Raw genomic sequence first — 20,453 nt, forward strand, 5'->3', positions numbered from 1 at the left:
TATGGTCCCGATAAACCCAGGCGAGAACTCTATCTGGGTAGGATTTGCTCCATATCGCACTACTCCACAGTCCGACTACCCTCTTCCAGTTCCAGAGGCTCATACAGTCAGTCATACTTCCCAGACGAAGAAGCTGCTGTGTTTAAGTGTTATCGTCAGAGAGGGGATTTGCCAATCGAGTTTCGAAGCCGTGGGACGCCTTCGCAAGTACTCTATACGCGGCCACGTTTAGACCTGGAACAATGGGGGTATGGATATGGGTCTGGAGAAGGGCGAGAGATACGGCAGAATACGAAGATATGCTTGCGAGCCTTATCTGAGGCTTCTGAGCCGGCGATGACTACTGGGTTTTCTGAGTCTAGCTCTTCGAGTCCTTTGGTCTTGATGAGACAATGCGCCCTCGACAGTGCTACTGTTCTTCACCCATTTGCTGAGATTGGCATCTGCCGCTCCAATAGTCCAGAGCTGGATTCACCTCAAATCCACCATCACGAGAAGTGAAACCGATGGGCCTCCTGAGCCAGATGCCCAATTCCCAGAAGTCAGAACGGGGGATCACAAACAAGATTTGAAAACCTTTCTGGTACAGATCTCCGGAGCTAAAACAATGGTGGCTGGTCGTTCCCTGGGTCGGTGTCGGAGGTATTGCAGACTTACCATGAATCACGGTACTGGTAGTTAGAGAACACGAGGAAAGCTGGGGCAAACCCTTTGGGAGTTGGGCCCTGAAGAGCTGGGGCCTTGGGTTCTTGAGCTGTGTGGCTTTTTTTTTTCTCCTAATCCTTTGCCTGTGCTTTTTGAAAATCTGATTGCGAGCTGTGGGGAAGCACGGTTGCTATGATGCTCACGCCGGTACTCCGTGGTAGGTTCAATGGTTACACATGATCACCGGGGAGGTGAGGAAATCAGCCAAATCGAGATAGTTCAGCTTCGGGAGACGATAAGCTGGCACCTGGACCTCTTCCTGGTTGAAGCTCCCGAGAACTTGCAGCTGGATACGAGCAGCCGTGCTGAATGCATGTCTCGGTTCCAAGGGTCTTGCACCCAATCGCTAACACGCATCAGCATCAGCATCGCCATCAGCCAGCGTGCTGTTCTATCAGGGTTCGGAGGGTTCTCCTAGATCCAGACGGGAATGGAAGCACACGGCTATTCCCAACTCCAACGCCAACCAGGGAAGACTGATTGAAGCTTGTAGATAGATAGATAGATAGATAGATAGATGGAGAGAGATAGCAGACTTTTCTACTCCGCGTCCACACAGACCATCAAGGGAACAACCGGTGGTGAGACCGTGAGGACAGCCACATGATGCACGATGCCCGACATGAAGCAAATGACCAGCCACACGGACAGAAGCATTGATCCCTGTACAGTCGAAGCACGAAGCACAGAAGACAAAAGTTACGGAGTTCAAGTGAAACCATAGAGGGCTACGAAGGAAGACGACCGCTGCAGCTATCTACGGAATATCTGCAGTGTTACAACTTACAAGAAGCTTTGGCTCTGTCTGTCCATTGCGCGGAAACAGCTCCATCCAATCCTCGAGATTGCAGCACAATAAAAAATGTAAACAAACCGAAGGGGAAAAAAAATTCATCCCCCCCAACACCACCAGATCAAACCCAATAAATCTGCATTTTGTCGACGGCCTCAGTGGATGTGAAATTTGAGATCATGCTCCCAGTGGGAGACTCAGTCTCTTCCTATCATATATTCATCCATTTATCTCATCACAGGCCTACACCCTGTTACATTTCATGGTGTACTCCAACAAGGGAGATCTGATGAAAAGAAGAAAGAAGAAGAGAAAAAGAAGGAAATCTCCAAAGAAAAAAAAAAAAAAACAAAACCCAGAAATAATTCCAAACTCGCTTGGCCATACTACTACTACGTAAACACACACACACAAAAAATTCTCAATCAATTACATAATCCCCCTACCTAGGTAAAAATTCCCATCCGATCGGAAGAATCCTTTCTCCGTCATCCGAGAGGAAAATTCCCCAGCCCGGAGAGCATAAATAGCCTCGCACGCAGCCAGCCTTCTTAAAATTTTTTTCTTTTTCTTTTCTTTCTTCGTGCGGCGACGCAACTACTATTTCACCCGTGTTGCCTGGACATCAATTTCTCTGTGATGTATCCCCAGGTGTCAGTTGTGTCACAGACGAACGGAATTGCACACCGGTTCTACTTTATTGGTCTTTCTGAACTTCTTCCAAGGATGAGACCATTTGGTTTGGGATCGGACAAACTGCTTCTTTTTTCTATCTATCTATCCGTTTTGGTGATGATAGAAGAGGGCTTCAGAGTTAGATGTTTAGATAGTTTGTTTTTTTCTACACTACAAGAGAAAAATCTTAAAACGCATTTGCTGCAGGTGTTCGGTTTGCTGTCGTAATCATAAAATCCTAAGTAGTCTTCGCATGTCTGATTGCACATTCTCTGGCCGAGAGAGAGAGGGTATCATTGAATTATTCGCCCGGCTCGTCGCCGATCTTCTCCAGTTTGCCCATCTCCCTCTTCTCACCCGCTTCGCCAAAGATCCTGATCCTATCCACCCGCAGCTTCTCGCTGTCGCCGTCGCCGTCCACGAAGAAGACCACCAGCGACGTGACGTTCTGGAACTTGACAAACCGCAAGTCCACCTTGGCCGTCGCCGTCTTCGCATCCCAGTCCTCCGGCTGGATCGTCACGGTCTGCACGGGAGGGATCCCGTCCGCCTCGTCGAAGCCCAGCACATGCGATCGGTTCGTGTACAGCTGGACCGTCTTGGGCCGCATCGGTGCATCCTCGTCGTCCTCCGACGCAGACACACACGACGTGATCTGCAGCGAGTGGACCTTGAGCGTCGACTGGAACGGCACAAAGAGCATCAGCTGCTCGTCGGTATCGCTCTCGACCCAGTCCACGGGCGCGCCCTCCTTCGCCTTGCCTCGCTCGCTGAGCGCCGACGGCTTCGACGACTCGAAGAGTGTCTTGGCCGTGCCGAAGTCGCTGTCGCGGTTCAGCAGCTCCACGCCCTTGGGTTCGTGCTGGTCCGTGATGTCGCTGTAACCCTTGGGTGCCGCCGCGCCGATCCAGCCGTTGCCCCCGCTCAGGTCGCCCGAGGCGTCCCCGGAGTCTTCCTTGCTGGCTTCGGAGGCGAGCTTGCGGACTGCGTCAGAGAGGGCCTTGGGGTCGGCGCCGCGGACGGTCGAGATGGGGCGGCCTTGCTGGAAGACGATGAAGGTGGGCATCCTGTCGTTCGGTGTTAGTGCCTGTCCTGTCTTTATTTTTTTATCTGCCCCCCCTCCCCCGTTGCCCCATGGTTTGTTTTATGTTGCCTCCCTGGTGGGTATGTGTAGTTCTGTAGGTGGACGTACGCTGTAACGCCATAGGCACGGGCAATCTCCTGCTGCTGATCGACGTTGACCTTGGTGAATGTGATCCGGTTCGGGCGTGAGAGCTGGCTAGCCAGCTGTTCGTATGCGGGGGCGATCTGCTTGCATGGCCCACACCAGTCTGCGTAAACTATATCCAGGTTGGGAAGAAAGCAGTCAGTATCATGTTCGGAGTGAGGGCAAGGTAGGAAAATGCAGTTCTCGCGGGGTGGACGGCGTGAGCAAGCAGGCGCGGGGCGGGGAGGGGAATCAGCCATGGAGGAGGATGAGCTTACAGTCTGCCACGACGAATTTGGAGGTTGTCAGGAGGGAGCTGAATTGCTCCTTTGAGGAGATATGGATCGGTGCCGACATTGTGGCGGCTGTGATTCGACAAGAATGCAGAGAGGGATGGAGGAGAGAGGAAGTTGTTGACAGATGGAGGAGCTGGATCAGTGTTGGTTTTCTATTTCTGTTTTTGGGCGAAATATGTCATCAACAGAGCCCCCTCGGTGGATGGCAGGAACACTACCTGAGCTACTTATGCTACACCTAAGGCACTGATATAGGGAAATTGGAAATATTTCTATAGAATTTATCGTTCCCCTGAGATGTCGAGCATATGAAATTATCCTCGAAAAGGAATTTTCTAGCTACAAAGCCCAACTTACAGCGGCTCTCCGTGTTGTATATATATATCTCCCTCTCTCTCTTTCTCTCTCTCTTTCTCTCTCTCTCTCTCTCTCTCTTCAATCCCATCAATCCCCACATCATAGCCACCAAGCCCACGTAGCTATACCCCATAGATCGCAAAGCAACTCGCCTTGCCATGTACCAGTGTACAGTCGTACAATATGCCGCTCAGGTACCTGTCACCCTTGGGCTCGACCTCGCACCGCAGTCGCAGTCGGTATGATGTGTCTCACGTAGAAGCCATCGTGACTTGATCTCACAGGAAAGGGATAGTACTCTAACCATCGACCGACCACGCGATGATGCGACCACGGCATCAAGTTTGGATTCAGACACACCGTCTGAAAAGAGAAGCCATGACAGCTCAGCCCCCGGCTCCTGATGCCCTCGGCACTGCATCTCGACGCCCGTAGGAAGAACAAGTCTCTGCCCTCAGCCCCATCCCTTCCAGCGCAGGATATACACCCGCTGAAACATTCAGAGCCATAACCGCACACCAAGTTATAGTATCCTCCCCCCCGCCTCCACCTTCATCCCTGCCCCCCTTCCACGGCAAACAAAATCTTCATCCAAAGACTACACCCCCGACACCCAATCACCACCTCGCCCTGCTCAACCTCCTTCTCCAGATCCGCCTCGGTGACCAGAAACCCCCTCTCGTCACCACACCGACACCCGCGGAACCAGCGCGCTCCGTCCTCGCGCTCCTCACACTCCAAATCCTCCAGATCAACCACCTCCAGTCCTGTGTGGAAAGCCGCCGCCGCCGCCGCCGCCGCCGCCGCGTTCTCGCCTGCGGGCCCGCGCCCGACCGCGCTGGCCCGGTCTAGCCGGCGCAGGCGGTCGTACTCGGCGCGCAGCGCGGGGTCGGAGAGCGTCTTGTACGCGGCTGTGATTGCGTCGATGGTGACGGTGGGTGTTGCTTTTGCTTGGGTGGGGGTGGGGGGTTCGGCGCTCGGGGTTTTGTCCGGGTGGTGTTGGAGGAGGGCTTTGTGGTAGGCGAGTTTGAGCTGTTGTTTGGAGAGGGCTGTTGAAGGGGAGTAAGGGAGGTTGAGGATCTCGTAGTAGTCGTGGTCGTGTGTGATGGTGTGTGATCCCGTCATTTTTGCGTCGGTGGGAGCGGTGGGAGGACGAGTTTCCCTGGTGTAGATGGGGGAGTTGCTTATTCAAAAAGAAGCTTTGCAGATCCTTCGCTTCTTCGATCTCCTTGTTTCGTGGTGTATTTGAGGAGGATACTGATTAGTTTAGAATGAGCCGATGACTTCTGGTGGTGGATGGGAGGAACCCAAAAAATTGTTGGCGTTCGTCCCGCTGCCACCTCGGAGGTTATTCGATTCCGCTGCTCTTGTACATGGACAGTGACGGCGCTCGAACAGCTAGCTACCTTAATGGTCGGAACATGACTTTTTTTTCTTTTCTTTTTTACAGTATGAAACCAGTCTGTGGGCAACATAGAGCCGAAATGGTCTACAAAGTCAAGCCAGAAGGCTGACGGCCAGTACAGGTCAGTGAATATGTTCAATAGCATGGTAGACTATCCATCTAGATCTTCAGACATATCCCAACAAGATATCAAATATTCAAACCAAAGTCATGACAATTTTGTCACTTAATGGACATGGGCGACAGACCACATGTCGGATATCAAGATGCAAACTAACCAAAATGCATGCTACCAGGACAAATACAACGAAAAGAAAAACAGAATCAGAAGTTTTAAAAAGAGTTCAAGCGACCGTCTATTCAGAGGGCTTGAAGACATAGCGGTCCTCGGCCTTGCTGGTGAAGGGAACACCGAGCTCGAGGAGCTTGACAAAGACGTCCGAGAAGTCCTTGAAGAAGGCATCGCTATCCTTGGCATAGCGGTCAACGTGCTTCTTGAACTCCTTGTCCTTGATCATGGCCATGTCGCTAGGAAGCATCATCAGGGTGCTGGTGGTCTTGTCGGTGAACTGGGTAGGTCCGTTCCACTTCTTCTTCTGCCACGTCTCCTCGGCGAGGAGGCGGAAGAACTCGTTGGAGAAGACGGTAGGGCTGAAATCCCAGGGGCCATCGAAGCCAGAGCGGTCGGTGTGAGCACGGCCCAGGGCATGGGCACCCATCAGGGCCACGATCTCCTGGTCATTGAATCCCATGCGGTAGAAGATGTCGCGGACATGGCGCTGGTCCTTGGAGGCGTCGGGGAGACGTCCGTCAGGGGTGCAGGCAGCGACGTCCCGATCCTGACGGCCAGGGCGCCAGGGGATGGTGGGACCACCCAGCTCCTGGATGGCACAGGAACCGGCCAAAGTCCAGAGATCCGAGTAGGTGATCCAGGGGAACTGGGCCTTGATGGGCTCCAGGAAGTCCCGGGCAATCTTGAGACCAGCGTTGGCGCCGTGGTCGGATTCGGGAGCGAATCTCATGGTGGCACCGTTGCTGCCACCGGTGCCAGTCTCCTTGTCATATGTACCGCTTGCGTGCCATGCGAGGCGGACGAGGACCTATCGTGCGAGGATGGCATGTTAGCTCTGCAAGTTACAATGAAGGAACCTTCTGGTGGGACTTACAGGTCCATAGCTGCCATCATCATAGTCGGTCTCATTGGCCAGACGAGCAGCAATCGCATCGTACACCTTCTGGTAGTCCTCCTTGCTGGGGACGAAGTTCTTGGAGTCCACCGAATCGCTGCCGTTCAGGTAGAAGTATGCACCAGCACCACCGGCGACGGCCAGACCAGCCCACAGGAAGACGCTGGAGGAGGACTTGCCGGAGTTGGCCTCCGAGGCATAACCCCGACGAGAAGCAGCGCGGAAGCCCTGAGCGGGAAGAGCAAAGCGAGCGCCACGGACAGCGGGACGGAAGGAAGAGGTCGCCGGAGTGGAGCGCAGGAAGGCGCGAGAGGCAGATCTAGCAGCCGAGGCCATTGTGATGGAAGGCGAGGACAAGAGTATCAAGAAAGGAAGGGGATAGTTTATATGTATTCTCTCACGAAATGAAGGATAGAGAGTGAGTGGGTGTAAAGAAGAAAGAGTACGATAGTACGTAGTGAAGCAGAGAGAGAGAGAGAATCTGACAGATGGACAGAAGGGAAGAGGAGAAGAGGAGAAGAGGAGAAGAGGAGAGGAGGAGAGGAGGAGAGGAGGAGAGGAGGGTGGGAGAGGGATATCTACGACTAATAATCATAATAATCATAATAATCATAATAATAATAATAATAATCATACTCAGTTACTAACTAGGTAGGTAATCCTCCATAGTCCATAGAAACAAAACGCCGTGCACCAATGAAAGACGGCAGATTGGTGAGCTTCTGGGCCCGAATTCTTGACTCAGCAGTTTTTTCTCCGCATTTTCTTCGTCTAGTTCTGCTTTGAAGAAGGGATCGTGATTATGAGAGTCGAGGTACTACTGTGTAGTTAGTACCTAGTCTGGATACCAGAGCCATGAGAGGGGAGGCTGCGAATCTGTGGACGTGGCAATCGTCGGATCCATGGTGCTGAGGGCTCTCTTGCCTCTTGCTGTCTGGATGTCCTTCGAGTGTATACATCATTGTCTCTCAGGATGTTATCATTCAATAATCAACTAATCAATACTACGGAGTAGTATCCATCTATCCCTCTCATTGAAGGCATTGAGCAACGAGGATAGGGTGGATCCCCCAGCAACCATTGGTGATTATTGCATTACTAAACAGGAACACTCTGTTTCGCAATTTGCACAGATGAATAACCCCACAATTCACAAATCACAATCTGTTGGTGGTGTTGATGTTCGTGTGTTCCTGTGCTCTTGGGTATCTCCAGCAGTCCAGCTAGTCTTCTCATCCAGACTCTACTCGATTATTCATCAGCTTCAATAGTAGTTACGGGCTAGAGACTAGACTCAATAATATGAGATAAGCTGAATAGTTTCATCCCATCTCCCTCACTTCCTAGCTGGTGTGCCATATCGGATTGACGCCACCAACCCCGAGGGAGGCAGAATGTTCAAGCTACCTCCATCATCCTATCCTCTACGCACGCTCAGGAGCAGGAATAAAATCAATATTTCCATTTCTATCAATCAACACAACATAATATAATATAGGATGTCCGTCGTAAAAAGTCCTGCTGCTCGAGAGAGACGAACACCAGGGTGGAGTAGACGCAGCTCTGCTAAAAACTGTTTGGTTTTGATCTTCCACTGAACGAACAAAAAAAAAGCATACGACTTGGCCATTGAAAAGACTAGACGCCTGCTGTGTGGTTGTCAGATAACAATTGCAAACAAGACATCATCACGTCTTGGAAGGAGTCGAAAAGAAAATCTACAATAGTAGCTCACACATCAATGAGCAAGACAAGACACTGTTGTGTCACTTGTGTGTTTTCTGAATTGACTGGGTCAAAGAGAGACAGAGAGAGAGAGAGAGAGAGAGAGAGAGATGGAGAGAAGCAGAAAATTCAAACCGAGAAGAAGAAAACTTCAAGTGGTGGAGGAAGTCACCTGACTTAGTGCTGGGTCCACGATCCACGTGACCACTCCTTGGCAGCCCTTTATATTGCACCTCTTGTCAACAACTCTTTTCTCTCTTCTTTTTTTCTTCTTTTCTTTTCCATTACACTTTTCATAAACTACGAACGCATAATCAACCTCCAATTCCTTCCTATGGACCATAGGATGGCAGGTCATATTGGCGTACTAGAAGGATCCGGGCAGCACAAGGCTCCTCTACCGTACTGGAGTTTCCTTTTGGAGACTCTTTGAGTGCGATGGTGAAGAGCCACCTGTTGCCCACACATTCATTTGACTTTGGTATCATGTTGTAAAATTGAAGCTTTCAAAGAGAAAAGACACACGGGATAGAGATCCCGACCTCATAGTCATTCCGTAGTATGTCATGGAAAGTGCACCACCAATCCCAGGAATTCTGACCGCTTGGGTAACTTCACTCTGGTGCGCCCTGACTGATCGACAAAAATGACTATCGAATAAGTTCAGCTTCGAGAAGTGGATGCCAGGATCCAACGAAAGAATGTCACGGACCAATCGCGCACTTGGCACCGTGGTCAAGATTCGAGAATCCGGTGGTGTCTTGGACTTAAGAGTTAAGAGTTAAGAGGATCATGATGTCCCCTGGTGCGATATGGATTTATCTACCTACGGAGTATATATACATAAAGATAGCACTGGAGCACGCAGCCATCCATCTCCATACTCCATCAGACATGCCAGTTAAAAATAATAAGAGCACTGTTCTAGTAGAACCTCAACCAAGTTCTAGCTAGATCAAGTGCCTTCCTGTGCATCACGAACTGGTGTTGGCCACTGTCAGTCATCCTGCTCTTTTTCTTCCCCCACACCCACCATTGATTTGTACTATTATATCATCCCTGGCCACTTCTTGTCCTCTCCTGACCATTCCTCCTTTTCTCTCTTTCTTCTTCTCCTTCTCTCTAGCCGTTCATTATTCATCCTTCTTCATCTCTATTCATATCTTCCTTCGACCTGCGGGTCCCTCCCTACATTTCTATCCTGTAAATATGGTTGCCGTTCCTATTTAAGATTCCCTCCCCCCTATCTCCCGCAGACGGAAGCTCGGCCCGCTCGCTGCAACTTTCGCCCCAATCTTTGGTGAATAACCTCAGGCTTTCCTTGACCGGGGGTTTTCTTTGGCTTCTACTTTGCTGGAGATTCATTCATCTCGTCTTTTCTTGTCGCTCATTGTCTCCACAGGAGGATCCGGGTTCATCCTTCGAGGAACCGCCATCAACATGCCCAGCGCCGTCAGTAAACGGCAGCAGCAACGGAATGAGAAAACCTTGCAGGACCTCATCCGCTCAGTTCCCGGTAATGATCGATGTGCAGATTGTGGCGCATTCAACCCAGGTATGTCGATGCCGATGTCGAGTCGAACTCGTGAGCCCACGCAGTTTGCTAACAAACGCGCGCCTTTCCAGGATGGGCCAGCTGGAACGTATGTATACCGCTCGATTGTACACGACGCACCCGCCAGAATGAGGAAGCTGATTAGATGGGATATAGATGGGGATATTCCTTTGCATGCGATGCGCAGCTTTGCATCGCAAGCTGGGCACGCACATCTCCAAGGTCAAGTCCCTGAGCATGGACACATGGACATCGGAACAGGTGGATGTGAGTCGAACCGCGCTGGGGCAACAAACTGATAAAGACCCCTTCGCTAACACAAGACAACCCGTCCAGAATATGAAATCACACGGAAATAACCTCATGAACAAGATCTTCAACCCCAAGAGCGTTCCACCCCCGGTTCCCATGGATGTCGACGAGGCCGATTCGAGCATGGAACGGTATATCCGGCAGAAGTATCAGCATCGCTCGTTGGAAGATGGGAAACCGAAGCCCCCGAGCCGGAATGATTCTAGCTACGATAGATCTCCCGAGGGCTCACCACCTCCCCTGCCGCCCAAGTCCGGCAGGTTCCCCGGTCTCGGCTTGCGGTCCGCCTCCTCCACCTCCAACCTGCACCGGTCGTTGAACAGATCCTATGCTACCGACTCGCCGCCATTCCGGAGCGTATCCAATTCCCACTCTGGTTCCCAAGGTTTCGGCGCTTCCGTCCGTGACACAAACGATGCGTCGTTTGATGCGAAGATGACCACACTGAGGGATATGGGGTTTACCAACGAGCGCCGAAACGCCAGTGCATTGAAAGGCTTGGACGGGAATCTGAACAAGACAATCGAGACTCTTCAGAGGCTGGGAGAGGGTCCTCCCACGCTGGGACGGACTGCGGCACAAGTCAATGCTGCCAAAAACACGTCGGACAACCCGTTTGATCAGCTTGACTTCAAACCGGTCACCCAAGTCAATGGCTCCTACAACCCCTTTGACGTGCCAACTTCACAACCGCGGTTGCAATTGCAATTGCAACCACAACCTGCGCAGTCTCTGGAAACATCATTTCAGAATTTGCAGGTGTCACAGCCCTTGTTCCCGCACTCTACTGGGGGATATCCTATTAACCAGTCTTCACTTCCTCAGCCTCTTTATCAGCAACCGCTAACCCCTCCCGTTACCTCGACCTTCGCCCAAAGCACATTTGCCGCATCCCCACAAGCGTTCGACGGCAGCCAAAACCCATTCTTTCAGTCAGCCGCGCAGCCACAGGCCAGTTTCACAAGTACGCCGCTCACCCAGAGCCCTGGCGTGGCTCCGACGAACCCATTTTTCAGCCAGTTCGGAGCCTCGGGGGCTTCGGGTCAGCCGCAATTTCAAACAACCCCCGGAAGTGCATTGCACAACCCGCCCCGACATGCAAATACGATGCCAGCGGTATCTTCCACATCGCCTTTCGGGCCGATGTCATCTTTTCAGCAGCAGCAACAGCAACAACAACAGCAGCAGCAGCAGTATCCGCAGAGTCAACTGCAGGCTCATCTGCACTCCTTCCAGCAGGGCCAGGGCAGTCAAAACCCCTTCCACGCCATGACAGCCCAAGTTTCGCCGCAGACTGGTGGCTATCAATCTCAATACCAGTCACAACTACAGCCTGGACTGCAACAGACAAGCCAGTATCTTGCCGCACAACCCACCGGCCGCGTGGACAAGGGTAGCATTCTTTCCTTGTACAGCCTGCCCCCTGCACCAGGAAGCACTGGGATATCCCAACCTCAGCAATTGCAAGCCTCCTCAGGAGTGTCGCTGCAGCCAGCACCGCAGATGCAGCCGATGCCCAGTATCAACGCTCCGCCGCAAGCAGCTCCCCAGCCGACCGCTGATCCCCAATTCGGCGGATCCCGCAATCCCTTTATGAACGGGCAACCCGGCGCTGGCACGAGTTTGGGACTGACAGCGCCCCCGGCTCAGCTGAACGGCACCTTCCCACGAACCCACATGAGCCAGCAGAGCGTGGACATCAACGGCTTCCAAACGGGCCGGCACAGCCCAGACGCCTTTGCCAATCTGAGCGCGCGGTACGGTTAGCGAACCCCCCACCCCCCCCTGAGACTCGGATGGTATCCTTTCTTCTATGTATTTATTTTTTGCACCATTTTTGGGCAGGTTGGTGTCTGCATCATACCAAAACCGGCGTTTTCTTTTTCTTTTTCTTTTTTCTCCTCGGGGGTCCAGGCAATACATACATACAGACAGACAGATTGGAGACTGCGACCGATGGCTGGATCTTTGGATATCTAAGCATACCATATAGTATATATATATTAAAGTACTCTGTTCACAGACGGATAAAAAAATTTGGATAAGACTCAGACTCGGAATCATTCATCTTCAAGTCCACGCTAGATGCATCTGATCCAATGCGAAGGAGATGGCTGTAGCACGTATGTACAAGAGAAAAAAACAAAAACAAAAACAGACAAGGTATCATGCAGCGGAAAACAAAACACCCCTCCTTTTTCGAAACCCCTCAAGACCAGAGATCTCGATCCAAACTCTTCTTGCTCTTGCTCTTGCTCTTGCTGTTCTTCCCTCCCCAGCCCTTGAACCAGTCGCTCGTGCCCGCGCCGGCGCGCATCGTCCACGGCGACCGTGCCGTCCAGAGCTGTGGAATCGGGACACCGAACCAGGTCCGCCGCTTGGGCTGCCATGGCCACGACCACGAGGTGGTAGCCGGCCACGGCCAGGGAGACCATGAAGCGGACGGCCACGAAAGCGCGGGCAGGGACAGCGACAGCGACGGCGTGGACGAGAACCATGAGCGGAAGGGGACGAGGTCCCACCCCCGGTTCCAGTTCCAGCTGCGGTGCTTCCCACTTGCCTCGCGGCGGAAGCCTTCGACGATGCGGTCGAATTGGCGTTCGCGGGACTCGGTTTCGCGCTGGCGGGTGGCGGTGCGCCAGGCCTGCTGCTCGGCGGGATCGAGGCACCAGACCACGATGTCACCGGTGCGGCGCCAGTCGTCGTGCCAGGCGGTGTTGAAGGTGCGCTGGCATTCGGCGTAGGAGGAGGCGCGGAGGAGGCTGCGGAGGGTGGGTTCGAGCTGGGCGAAGAAGATGAGGTAGTCAGGCCAGTTGTGGGTGGTGCTGGGCGGGTTGAGTTGCGACTGCGACGGTGGTGGCTGTGAGGGGGAGAGGTAGGATGGTTTGCGGGGGATGTGGCGGAGGCCGCCGATCATGTGCTCGCGCAGGAACTGGGCGGGGTTGGCGTAGAACTGGTCTGCTTCATCGAGGTAGGTGGCTTTTTGGGCGTCGGTGAGGCCGACGGGAGGTTCGCAGGATAGAGCCCAGGCGTGGATGGTGGGGTAGACGAGGTGGGAGCGCCAAGGGGTGCTGTGGCAGGGCATGAGGAATCCTGCCGTGATGCCGCGCTCGGAATGGTCGTTGTTCGAATGATCCAGCGCGGAGGGTGGACTGGAGTGGGCATCATGTTGTTGCCGGAGGTAAGAGAGCGTGTTGAGTGGGCCGGATGCGTGCGTGATGGTGGTGTACAGCGCGATGACAACATTAACCAGCAAGAGAAAGATCAGAGTGAGTCTCCGGGGCATGTATGACCGTGACGAACGGAGCACGGCAGGCATGAAGTAGTCGACCAGCGGCGGCGCCGTCAAGATGTGGAGCGATGGTAGCAGTGGATAGATGAACCTCACTTCCTTGTGCGAGATGAGGGAGAGCACAAAAGGCATGATCACGCTTATCAATGCCAGCTGGGCCGGCATGAGCGGCTGCAACTGTCCCGATGCAGACAGTCGTAGCTGGGCCAAGGCGCGATACAGGCCGACCAGGGTGAATGGTAGCACCGTGGTCAGGAGGAGCGGGAAACCCTGCGAGAGGTAATAGTGCCAGTCATTCTTCCCATAGAAAACGGCCAGAGATTGCGCAATGTTGAAATGCAAGAATCGCAGGGGAGGAAAGGTCCAAAATCCGTAGAACAGGCGATCTATAAGGACCGAGAGGAGCAGGACGGCGGAACTGAAAGCCGTTAGCGACCATGTCCTATCTAACAAGGGCACGGTAGACTTACCCGCACAGCAATGCCTCGCGCACAAGGGTCTTTCTCTGTTCCCAAGAAGTCCGAAGCCATGCGACACCGGCTAGAGTCAACCAGATGAGGACGTTTGTCGGCCGTAGGATACATGCGATGGCCGCGAGGACAAGGCATCGGCGCAATCTGTACGTCGGTTAGAATATTTCTGCAACAGGGGAACTTATCCCGCTGTACCGTTTCGCCCGACTCGAATCCGCGGAGTGCTTCCTCTCACGGCGCTCCCTGCTGGCTGCGCGTGTCGTCCTCCGCTGTCCCGCCGATGAACTGGAATTTAATGACCAAGACCAAGGCCAGAAGTAGAGAGCGACGATGGTGATCGTGGTTTCGAGGCAGTTGGACAGAGTCCGGGTGGAACAGAACCACTGCCAAGGGCTAACCACCGTGAGGACGAGCTTGTATCCCAGTCCAGTCAGCCTCAGCCGCCATATTGCGCAACATAACAGAAAGAACTTAAACATACAGTAGCCCAGGCCTCGTAGCTTCGAGCACCATACACATATCGAGCCAACTTCCAGGTATAAAAATCCCCGACCCCGGCGATCACGGCCTGCGCGGTCTTAGGGGCGGCGACGAGGAGATCCGCGCGGGTTGCGGGGGAGAGACGGAGAAGCTGTGCGACGAGATCGGCGGCGGAGTAGACAGCGGCGAAGATGAGAGGATGGATGGAGGATCTCAGTTGGTGCTTCCATTCCTATATTATTCGTAGGGATCAATCGATTAGCAACCGGAACATCGTGACTGGCTGGTACGGGGAATCGTATGCGGCTGCCAGCAAGCGGATTTGTTGGTTTTTTGGGGGAGGGGGATCGCGACTTGACCACTCACCCAGGTTATCCAGGCCCCCTGATTGTCTCCAAACGCGGTCTTCCATGCGGGCTCAAGCGATTGGAAGAATTCATCAGGCTGGAAGAAGGTACGAACGGTGAAGGCGTTGAGAAGACGAAAGGCGATGAGGAAGAACAGGAGATTGGTGGAGAGGGAGGAAGCTGTCGTTGTTGACGATGATGATGACGATGATGGAGGAGAATGTTGCGGCCTCAGGCGCGAAACGGGGGACGACAACGAGGGAAACGAAGAAGAGGAAGAGGAAGAGAGTTGATTCCTCGGACGCGATGAGGACATGGTCGCCAGTCACAGAGCCAGGACGCGAGGACTAAACCAAAAACCCCCCGGGATATGATAACTCGGTATCAATTCCTGATTCCTGAGTCTTACTCCAGGCCAAGAAGTCCAGGCTGGCTGGGCCGGCAGAAAGCGAGGAGATCCGCCTTACAGTGGAGGCGCGGAAAAACATGAGTAATGGCCAGGACGACAATGGCGGATTCTCTCGGGACTAGCGGGGAGTAACTAGCAATCTAGGACTAGGAGACTAAGACCTGCACATTGACATAAGGCAGTTGAATGGACCACATCCTCAAGGTGTTAAGTGAGTGGTAGTCACCCGGAGTGGATCAGCAGCATCATGGCGGGTAGACCTGCACTTAGCGATCTCCAGCGGGTAAACCTGCACTTAGGGGTTCTGGAGAGACCGCTCCAGCGGGTCTTATCAGGTTATACAGAATGAAGAGCTGGAATGCTTTTTTCACGGTCTTCAATTCCAGAAACAGCCTCAGAGAATCTGGTGTGGCTGATCAGAGTATTAAAAGGGCTAAAAGGGCGGCAACTTCTTTCCTCTTCTTCCTCTCTTCCGGCATCATTCATTCTTCTTTCTTCCGCTCCCCCCCCCCCCCCCCACACTATACCCGTACCCAACTGTAACCCCATCCTTGATCCCATCTTTTTCTTCCTCCTCACAGTCTGAGAAGTGAGAAGTGAAAAGTAAAAACACTCCTTCATCATCATCTCCATCAACCCATACCATCCCCATCTAATCTTCCATCCACCATGTCGACCAACGGTACCAGATCCTACCACGCCTCCTCCACCAAAGAGGCTATCCAGGCCGAGAGCGAGTTCGCAGCACACAACTACCACCCCCTCCCCGTTGTCTTCGCTCGCGCTCAGGGTACTTCCGTATGGGATCCCGAAGGTCGTCACTATCTCGACTTCCTGTCGGCCTATTCCGCCGTCAATCAGGGCCATTGCCACCCCAAGCTGGTGGCGGCCCTGGTCGACCAAGCCCAGCGATTGACCCTCAGCTCCCGTGCCTTCTATAATGACGTTTTCCCCCGCTTCGCCGAGTTTGTCACCAAGTACTTTGGTTTCGACATGGTTCTACCCATGAACACCGGAGCGGAGGCCGTGGAGACAGGAATCAAGATTGCCCGCAAGTGGGGTTATAAGGTCAAGGGCATTCCGGAGAACCAAGCGATTGTGCTGAGTGCGGAGAACAACTTCCACGGACGTACGGTATGTCAGCGAGAGAAGGTGGACAGGTGAATTGATCTGAGCGACACAAATCAACTGACCAGTTTGTTTGCTTTTTTTTTCCACAAATCTAGTTCGCTGCCATCTCTCTGTCGTCCGACCCCGAGTCGCGCGAGAACTATGGTCCTTATCTGCCCGGTATCGGATGCACAATCCCCGGCACCGATAAGCCCATCGCGTACAACGACAAGGTCGCTCTGCGGGAGGCGTTTGAGAAGGCGGGCCCCAACCTGGCCGCTTTCCTGGTAGAGCCAATTCAGGGTGAGGCGGGTATTGTCGTTCCCGACAACGACTACCTGCAGGAGGCGCGTGCTCTGTGCGACAAGCACAATGTCCTCCTCATCTGCGACGAGATCCAGACGGGAATTGCCCGCACCGGCAAGCTGCTGTGCCACGAGTGGAGCGGAATCAAGCCCGATCTGGTCCTGCTCGGTAAGGCCATCTCCGGTGGCATGTATCCTGTGTCCTGTGTCTTGGGCCGCAAAGATGTCATGCTCACCATCGAGCCTGGCACCCACGGTTCCACCTACGGTGGCAACCCACTGGGCTGCGCAGTGGCCATCCGGGCGCTGGAAGTCGTCCAGGAGGAGAACATGGTGGAGAGAGCGGAGAGGCTCGGCCATGTTTTCCGCAACGGTCTGGAGGCCATCAAGAGCCCCCTCATCCAAACCGTCCGTGGCAAGGGTCTGCTCAATGCCATTGTCATTGACGAGTCCAAGACGAATGGACGCACTGCCTGGGATCTCTGCATGCTGATGAAGACCAAGGGCTTGCTGGTGAGTAGTCTGTGTGGTTTCGGTCGTGCGTTTAGCTGCTAATTTTCGGAACAACAATAGGCCAAGCCAACTCACCAAAATATCATTCGCCTTGCTCCCCCCCTCGTGATCACCGAGGAAGAGATTCAAAAGGCATTGGACATCATCGCAGAGTCTGTGTCCGAGCTCCCCAACCTCACGGGCGAGGCTGAGGACAAAGTCATCCCCAACGGGGAGAAGCATGTCAAGATTGGTCTGGATGATTAAATGGAGGTCGAAGAAAGGCCTGCAGCCTCATCAGGTCATCCAGGGACGTCTGCTACTCCACGCACAACCCTGTAGACGATGAGAGAAGGAACTCTTGTTGTTGGCTGTGCTTAGTGAGTATATTCCAGTCAGACACAGTCCAACTGTGTTCTAGTCAGTGGAGATGGAACGAAGCGAGTCTCCGTCCGAGCTGAAGCCGACGGTTCTTCACCTCGTCCATCGATGAATTTCCCATCCGCAATTGGGGGGGAGATGGCGATCTGATGTATGTGAAAACGCAGCGACGGAACCATTTTTATGATAGAAGCCGTGTATGATCCAATTGATGAACCATTTGCTATTTCTTCAAGGTCATTAAATACAAGAACAAGAATCAGTAGTTAAATCGACGTGGAAAGCGCAGCAGAAACGTTGCGCTGGCTGGGAGCCTGAGGAGGCTTGAGGTATTTAATGCGCAGCAAAAACAGTGCGCTGGCTGAGAGAGCCTGAGGAGACCTGAGGTATTTAATGCGCAGCCCCGCGTTCTCCTTTTTTCCCCTCTTCTCTTTTCCCCTGTCCATCGCTGGTCTTTTTTTCCCTCATACATTTTTGTAGCGCCTTCATCCATCCATTTCGATATTTAATATCGCTCGAAATCAACCTGGACTGGCTATCATCTTCACCTGCATCAAACCCGAGGCATCCAAACCCAAACAAAACAACAACCTAGCTACGGTTAGGACTCGATGAGCCAATCACAATGGCGTGAAAGTGGACGCTCACTACTAGAGCTTGACCCAAGGCTAGTTAATACCTAGTCTACATATTCAACACACATTCTTATTGTCATCTTGAAGGATAATAATATTCACTAGAGGATAACAGGTTTAAGAGTAAGAGCCATGGCTCCAAAAAAAAAAATTAAGTGCCGTGTCCAACGCAACGCACGATCATGATTTCGAGATGTCGCGCTGATCCAGAAGCTCAAGGTATCGTCCTAGCACCATGACAATGCACTCCTCGTTAGCACTTCACTTTCCAGTCAGGATTTCGCAGAACTAATTATGGCCGGCTTACCGGCCAACGCCCATCGCTACACGCAGCACTTCCAGCAGTCTTCTGGCGACAGCTATCTCATATTCGCCCTGCCCTGGCGGCAGATGACCATCTGCGACTACTGAGAGATACAGCATCAAACAGAGCCCAGGAGGAAGATCCCGAATATGTACCGCCGCATCGGCCAGGGTATGCTGGAGGAGGTGTGCGATTTGATCGAGCAGTGGTGGCTCGTCGGCACCATTTATTTTGAAGATGAGTTTGGTGAGTCTGAAATCGAGTTCTAGGCCCGTGTGGAAATGGGGTGGTTGGGAGGGGAGGAGCGTCTCTGCGTATTATTCATACTCGGCTTGAAGCAGAGGCATGGCTGCCTGGTGCGATATGTTGTCCCGATGGCGAGAGCCTGGCGCAGGTCAGTGACGAATCAAGCATCCTGGTTCTATCACTTATCCTCATGAGCGCCGTATCTATCATGTAACCAAGCGCCATCTCTTCCACAGTGCCCTTTTGATATCGCCAAAGCTAGACCTAGTCCAGGCTAGCCTGCTTCTATGCTACTATATGCTCACTCAGGGTATGATCGAAGAGGCTTCCATGGTCATTGCAGCCTGTGAGGGATTTATCCTCGCTACCTGGATTCTAAAGCACATGCTATCGATCATCCAGTTGGAGAGAGGGTCAATGAAGAAGAGGAGCTTGTCCTGGAGGTTATTTTCTCCCGTCAAACCTACCCGATGATCCCTTCTCCGGGACGGCACCACCATCACAGGATATACTGCGCAATACTGTTTTACTTTCTCTTCAGGTAAGAGCGCTAGCCTTTGGTGCACAGATTGGAGGTAAACGCTGGCTAGATCCGAGAAATTGATGTTGTTTGACAGCAGTACCAGACAGAGGAAACTCTGGGGCGTCCCCTCACAACTCAAGGGAGAGGTTGCTTCACTGTCACTCTAGTGAAGGGCAGCTGGATGCGGGAGATCATTCTTTCTGATTGGTGTCATTCGAACGCTCCTCATATGAGCACTGCAATGAGAGCCTGCTAGTGCTAGCAGTGTCGGTAACAACCCGGAATGACTCGATTGATATATACTTATATATATAAGACCGAGACATAGACAAGGACTTACTTTTTTGCAGCGCCCGCACTGAGGTAGACTTTTATCGCATTTTTTCTTTCGAGCTCTGCAACCAATGCATGAGCGGAGAGCTTTCTCTTCTGTCATCTATTAACATCCTTGGAGCAGCAAGATATATTTTGTAGCCAAGAACTGGAAATCACCCATTGACTGTCTGGTCTAACCAAACACAGGCTTATGATTATTCTCTGTTTCACTATTCCAAAAAAAAGTCTTCATAAAAATATCCTTGGTTACAATGAATTAATAATAATAACAATATACTTTTCTGACGACTCGGAGTACGTGAACAAGCTCCCCGATGAGGTAAGCGGCTAAGAACAACGGCGGACGGCCGCTCTGTCGTGTACACAGCTCACATGAGCAGTCTGGACTGCTCATATGAGCCATACCCCATACATGTGACCGCCAAGACCATTAATAAGCATTTATGGCTCGCGCGACCTAAAATATTACCATACTATCTTACCTGAAATCTAAATACTCATATTATTTTATCTGAAAATCAAATACAGAGTAAGCTTTAATAAACTTAAGAAATCTTAAAGTTAACTACTTTCTAAGTACTTAAAAACCTAAGTACTTAGAAATTACTTATTATTTATTTTTTTATTTATATAGAAAAAATATAATATGAAGTAACTTATTATACTTATAAAAGATAATAGATATTATTATTTTAAGTACTTAGAAATTACTTATTAACTATTTAATAAGTACTTTCTAAGTACTTACTAAGTAGTTAATATAGTTATCTTTTACTATAGTTATTAATATATATATCTTTAGTAGAGAGTAATATACTTATCTAATATAGATTATTAAAAATAATTTTAAGTACTTTCTAAGTACTTAAAAATTTTTTATATACTTATCTTTCTAAATAAATT

The 20,453-nt window shown here is 51.8% G+C and overlaps 7 protein-coding genes across 7 annotated transcripts, besides 16 other annotated features; 2 read left to right on the forward strand and 5 right to left on the reverse strand.

The window, feature by feature from the left end:
- Positions 1-1,195: 1,195 nt before the first annotated feature.
- Positions 1,196-1,223: a microsatellite.
- Positions 1,196-1,231: a microsatellite.
- Positions 1,232-2,474: 1,243 nt separating this feature from the next.
- ACLA_048460 (thioredoxin-like protein 1) lies at positions 2,475-3,737 on the reverse strand (the record flags this gene model as incomplete). The annotated part of the gene is made up of 3 exons (XM_001271801.1): positions 2,475-3,240; positions 3,366-3,513; positions 3,659-3,737. 3 exons carry the CDS (start codon positions 3,735-3,737, stop codon positions 2,475-2,477), a joined length of 993 nt encoding a protein of 330 aa, XP_001271802.1.
- Positions 3,738-4,060: 323 nt separating this feature from the next.
- Positions 4,061-4,110: a microsatellite.
- Positions 4,061-4,111: a microsatellite.
- A 474-nt stretch (positions 4,112-4,585) lies between these two features.
- Positions 4,586-5,158, reverse strand: ACLA_048470 (diphthamide biosynthesis protein 4; the record flags this gene model as incomplete). Its single annotated transcript, XM_001271802.1, has 1 exon — positions 4,586-5,158. The coding sequence occupies one exon, from the start codon at positions 5,156-5,158 to the stop codon at positions 4,586-4,588; it is 573 nt and encodes a 190-aa protein (XP_001271803.1).
- Positions 4,812-4,839: a microsatellite.
- Positions 4,812-4,840: a microsatellite.
- Positions 5,159-5,794: 636 nt separating the features above from the next.
- Positions 5,795-6,961, reverse strand: ACLA_048480 (peroxidase; the record flags this gene model as incomplete). Its single annotated transcript, XM_001271803.1, has 2 exons — positions 5,795-6,538; positions 6,605-6,961. 2 exons carry the CDS (start codon positions 6,959-6,961, stop codon positions 5,795-5,797), a joined length of 1,101 nt encoding a protein of 366 aa, XP_001271804.1.
- A 164-nt stretch (positions 6,962-7,125) lies between these two features.
- Positions 7,126-7,187: a microsatellite.
- A 23-nt stretch (positions 7,188-7,210) lies between these two features.
- Positions 7,211-7,252: a microsatellite.
- Positions 7,211-7,255: a microsatellite.
- Positions 7,211-7,260: a microsatellite.
- A 1,164-nt stretch (positions 7,261-8,424) lies between these two features.
- Positions 8,425-8,460: a microsatellite.
- Positions 8,425-8,469: a microsatellite.
- Positions 8,470-9,790: 1,321 nt separating this feature from the next.
- On the forward strand, positions 9,791-11,984 carry ACLA_048490 (putative GTPase activating protein for Arf; the record flags this gene model as incomplete). Its single annotated transcript, XM_001271804.1, has 2 exons — positions 9,791-9,905; positions 10,093-11,984. 2 exons carry the CDS (start codon positions 9,791-9,793, stop codon positions 11,982-11,984), a joined length of 2,007 nt encoding a protein of 668 aa, XP_001271805.1.
- Positions 11,373-11,411: a microsatellite.
- A 442-nt stretch (positions 11,985-12,426) lies between the features above and the next one.
- Positions 12,427-15,125, reverse strand: gpi10 (putative glycosylphosphatidylinositol-alpha 1,2 mannosyltransferase; the record flags this gene model as incomplete). The annotated part of the gene is made up of 5 exons (XM_001271805.1): positions 12,427-13,927; positions 13,980-14,126; positions 14,178-14,395; positions 14,464-14,694; positions 14,829-15,125. 5 exons carry the CDS (start codon positions 15,123-15,125, stop codon positions 12,427-12,429), a joined length of 2,394 nt encoding a protein of 797 aa, XP_001271806.1.
- Positions 12,456-12,479: a microsatellite.
- Positions 15,126-15,887: 762 nt separating the features above from the next.
- On the forward strand, positions 15,888-17,392 carry car2 (ornithine-oxo-acid transaminase; the record flags this gene model as incomplete). Its single annotated transcript, XM_001271806.1, has 3 exons — positions 15,888-16,352; positions 16,445-17,146; positions 17,207-17,392. The coding sequence occupies 3 exons, from the start codon at positions 15,888-15,890 to the stop codon at positions 17,390-17,392; spliced, it is 1,353 nt and encodes a 450-aa protein (XP_001271807.1).
- A 397-nt stretch (positions 17,393-17,789) lies between these two features.
- Positions 17,790-17,907: a microsatellite.
- A 537-nt stretch (positions 17,908-18,444) lies between these two features.
- ACLA_048520 (uncharacterized protein) lies at positions 18,445-18,792 on the reverse strand (the record flags this gene model as incomplete). Its single annotated transcript, XM_001271807.1, has 2 exons — positions 18,445-18,697; positions 18,773-18,792. 2 exons carry the CDS (start codon positions 18,790-18,792, stop codon positions 18,445-18,447), a joined length of 273 nt encoding a protein of 90 aa, XP_001271808.1.
- A 1,451-nt stretch (positions 18,793-20,243) lies between these two features.
- Positions 20,244-20,303: a microsatellite.
- The last annotated feature ends 150 nt before the right edge of the window (positions 20,304-20,453 follow it).

This window comes from Aspergillus clavatus, genomic scaffold (assembly GCF_000002715.2).
Source record: "Aspergillus clavatus NRRL 1 1099423829800 genomic scaffold, whole genome shotgun sequence".
NCBI classification, from domain to species: Eukaryota; Fungi; Ascomycota; class Eurotiomycetes; order Eurotiales; family Aspergillaceae; genus Aspergillus; species Aspergillus clavatus.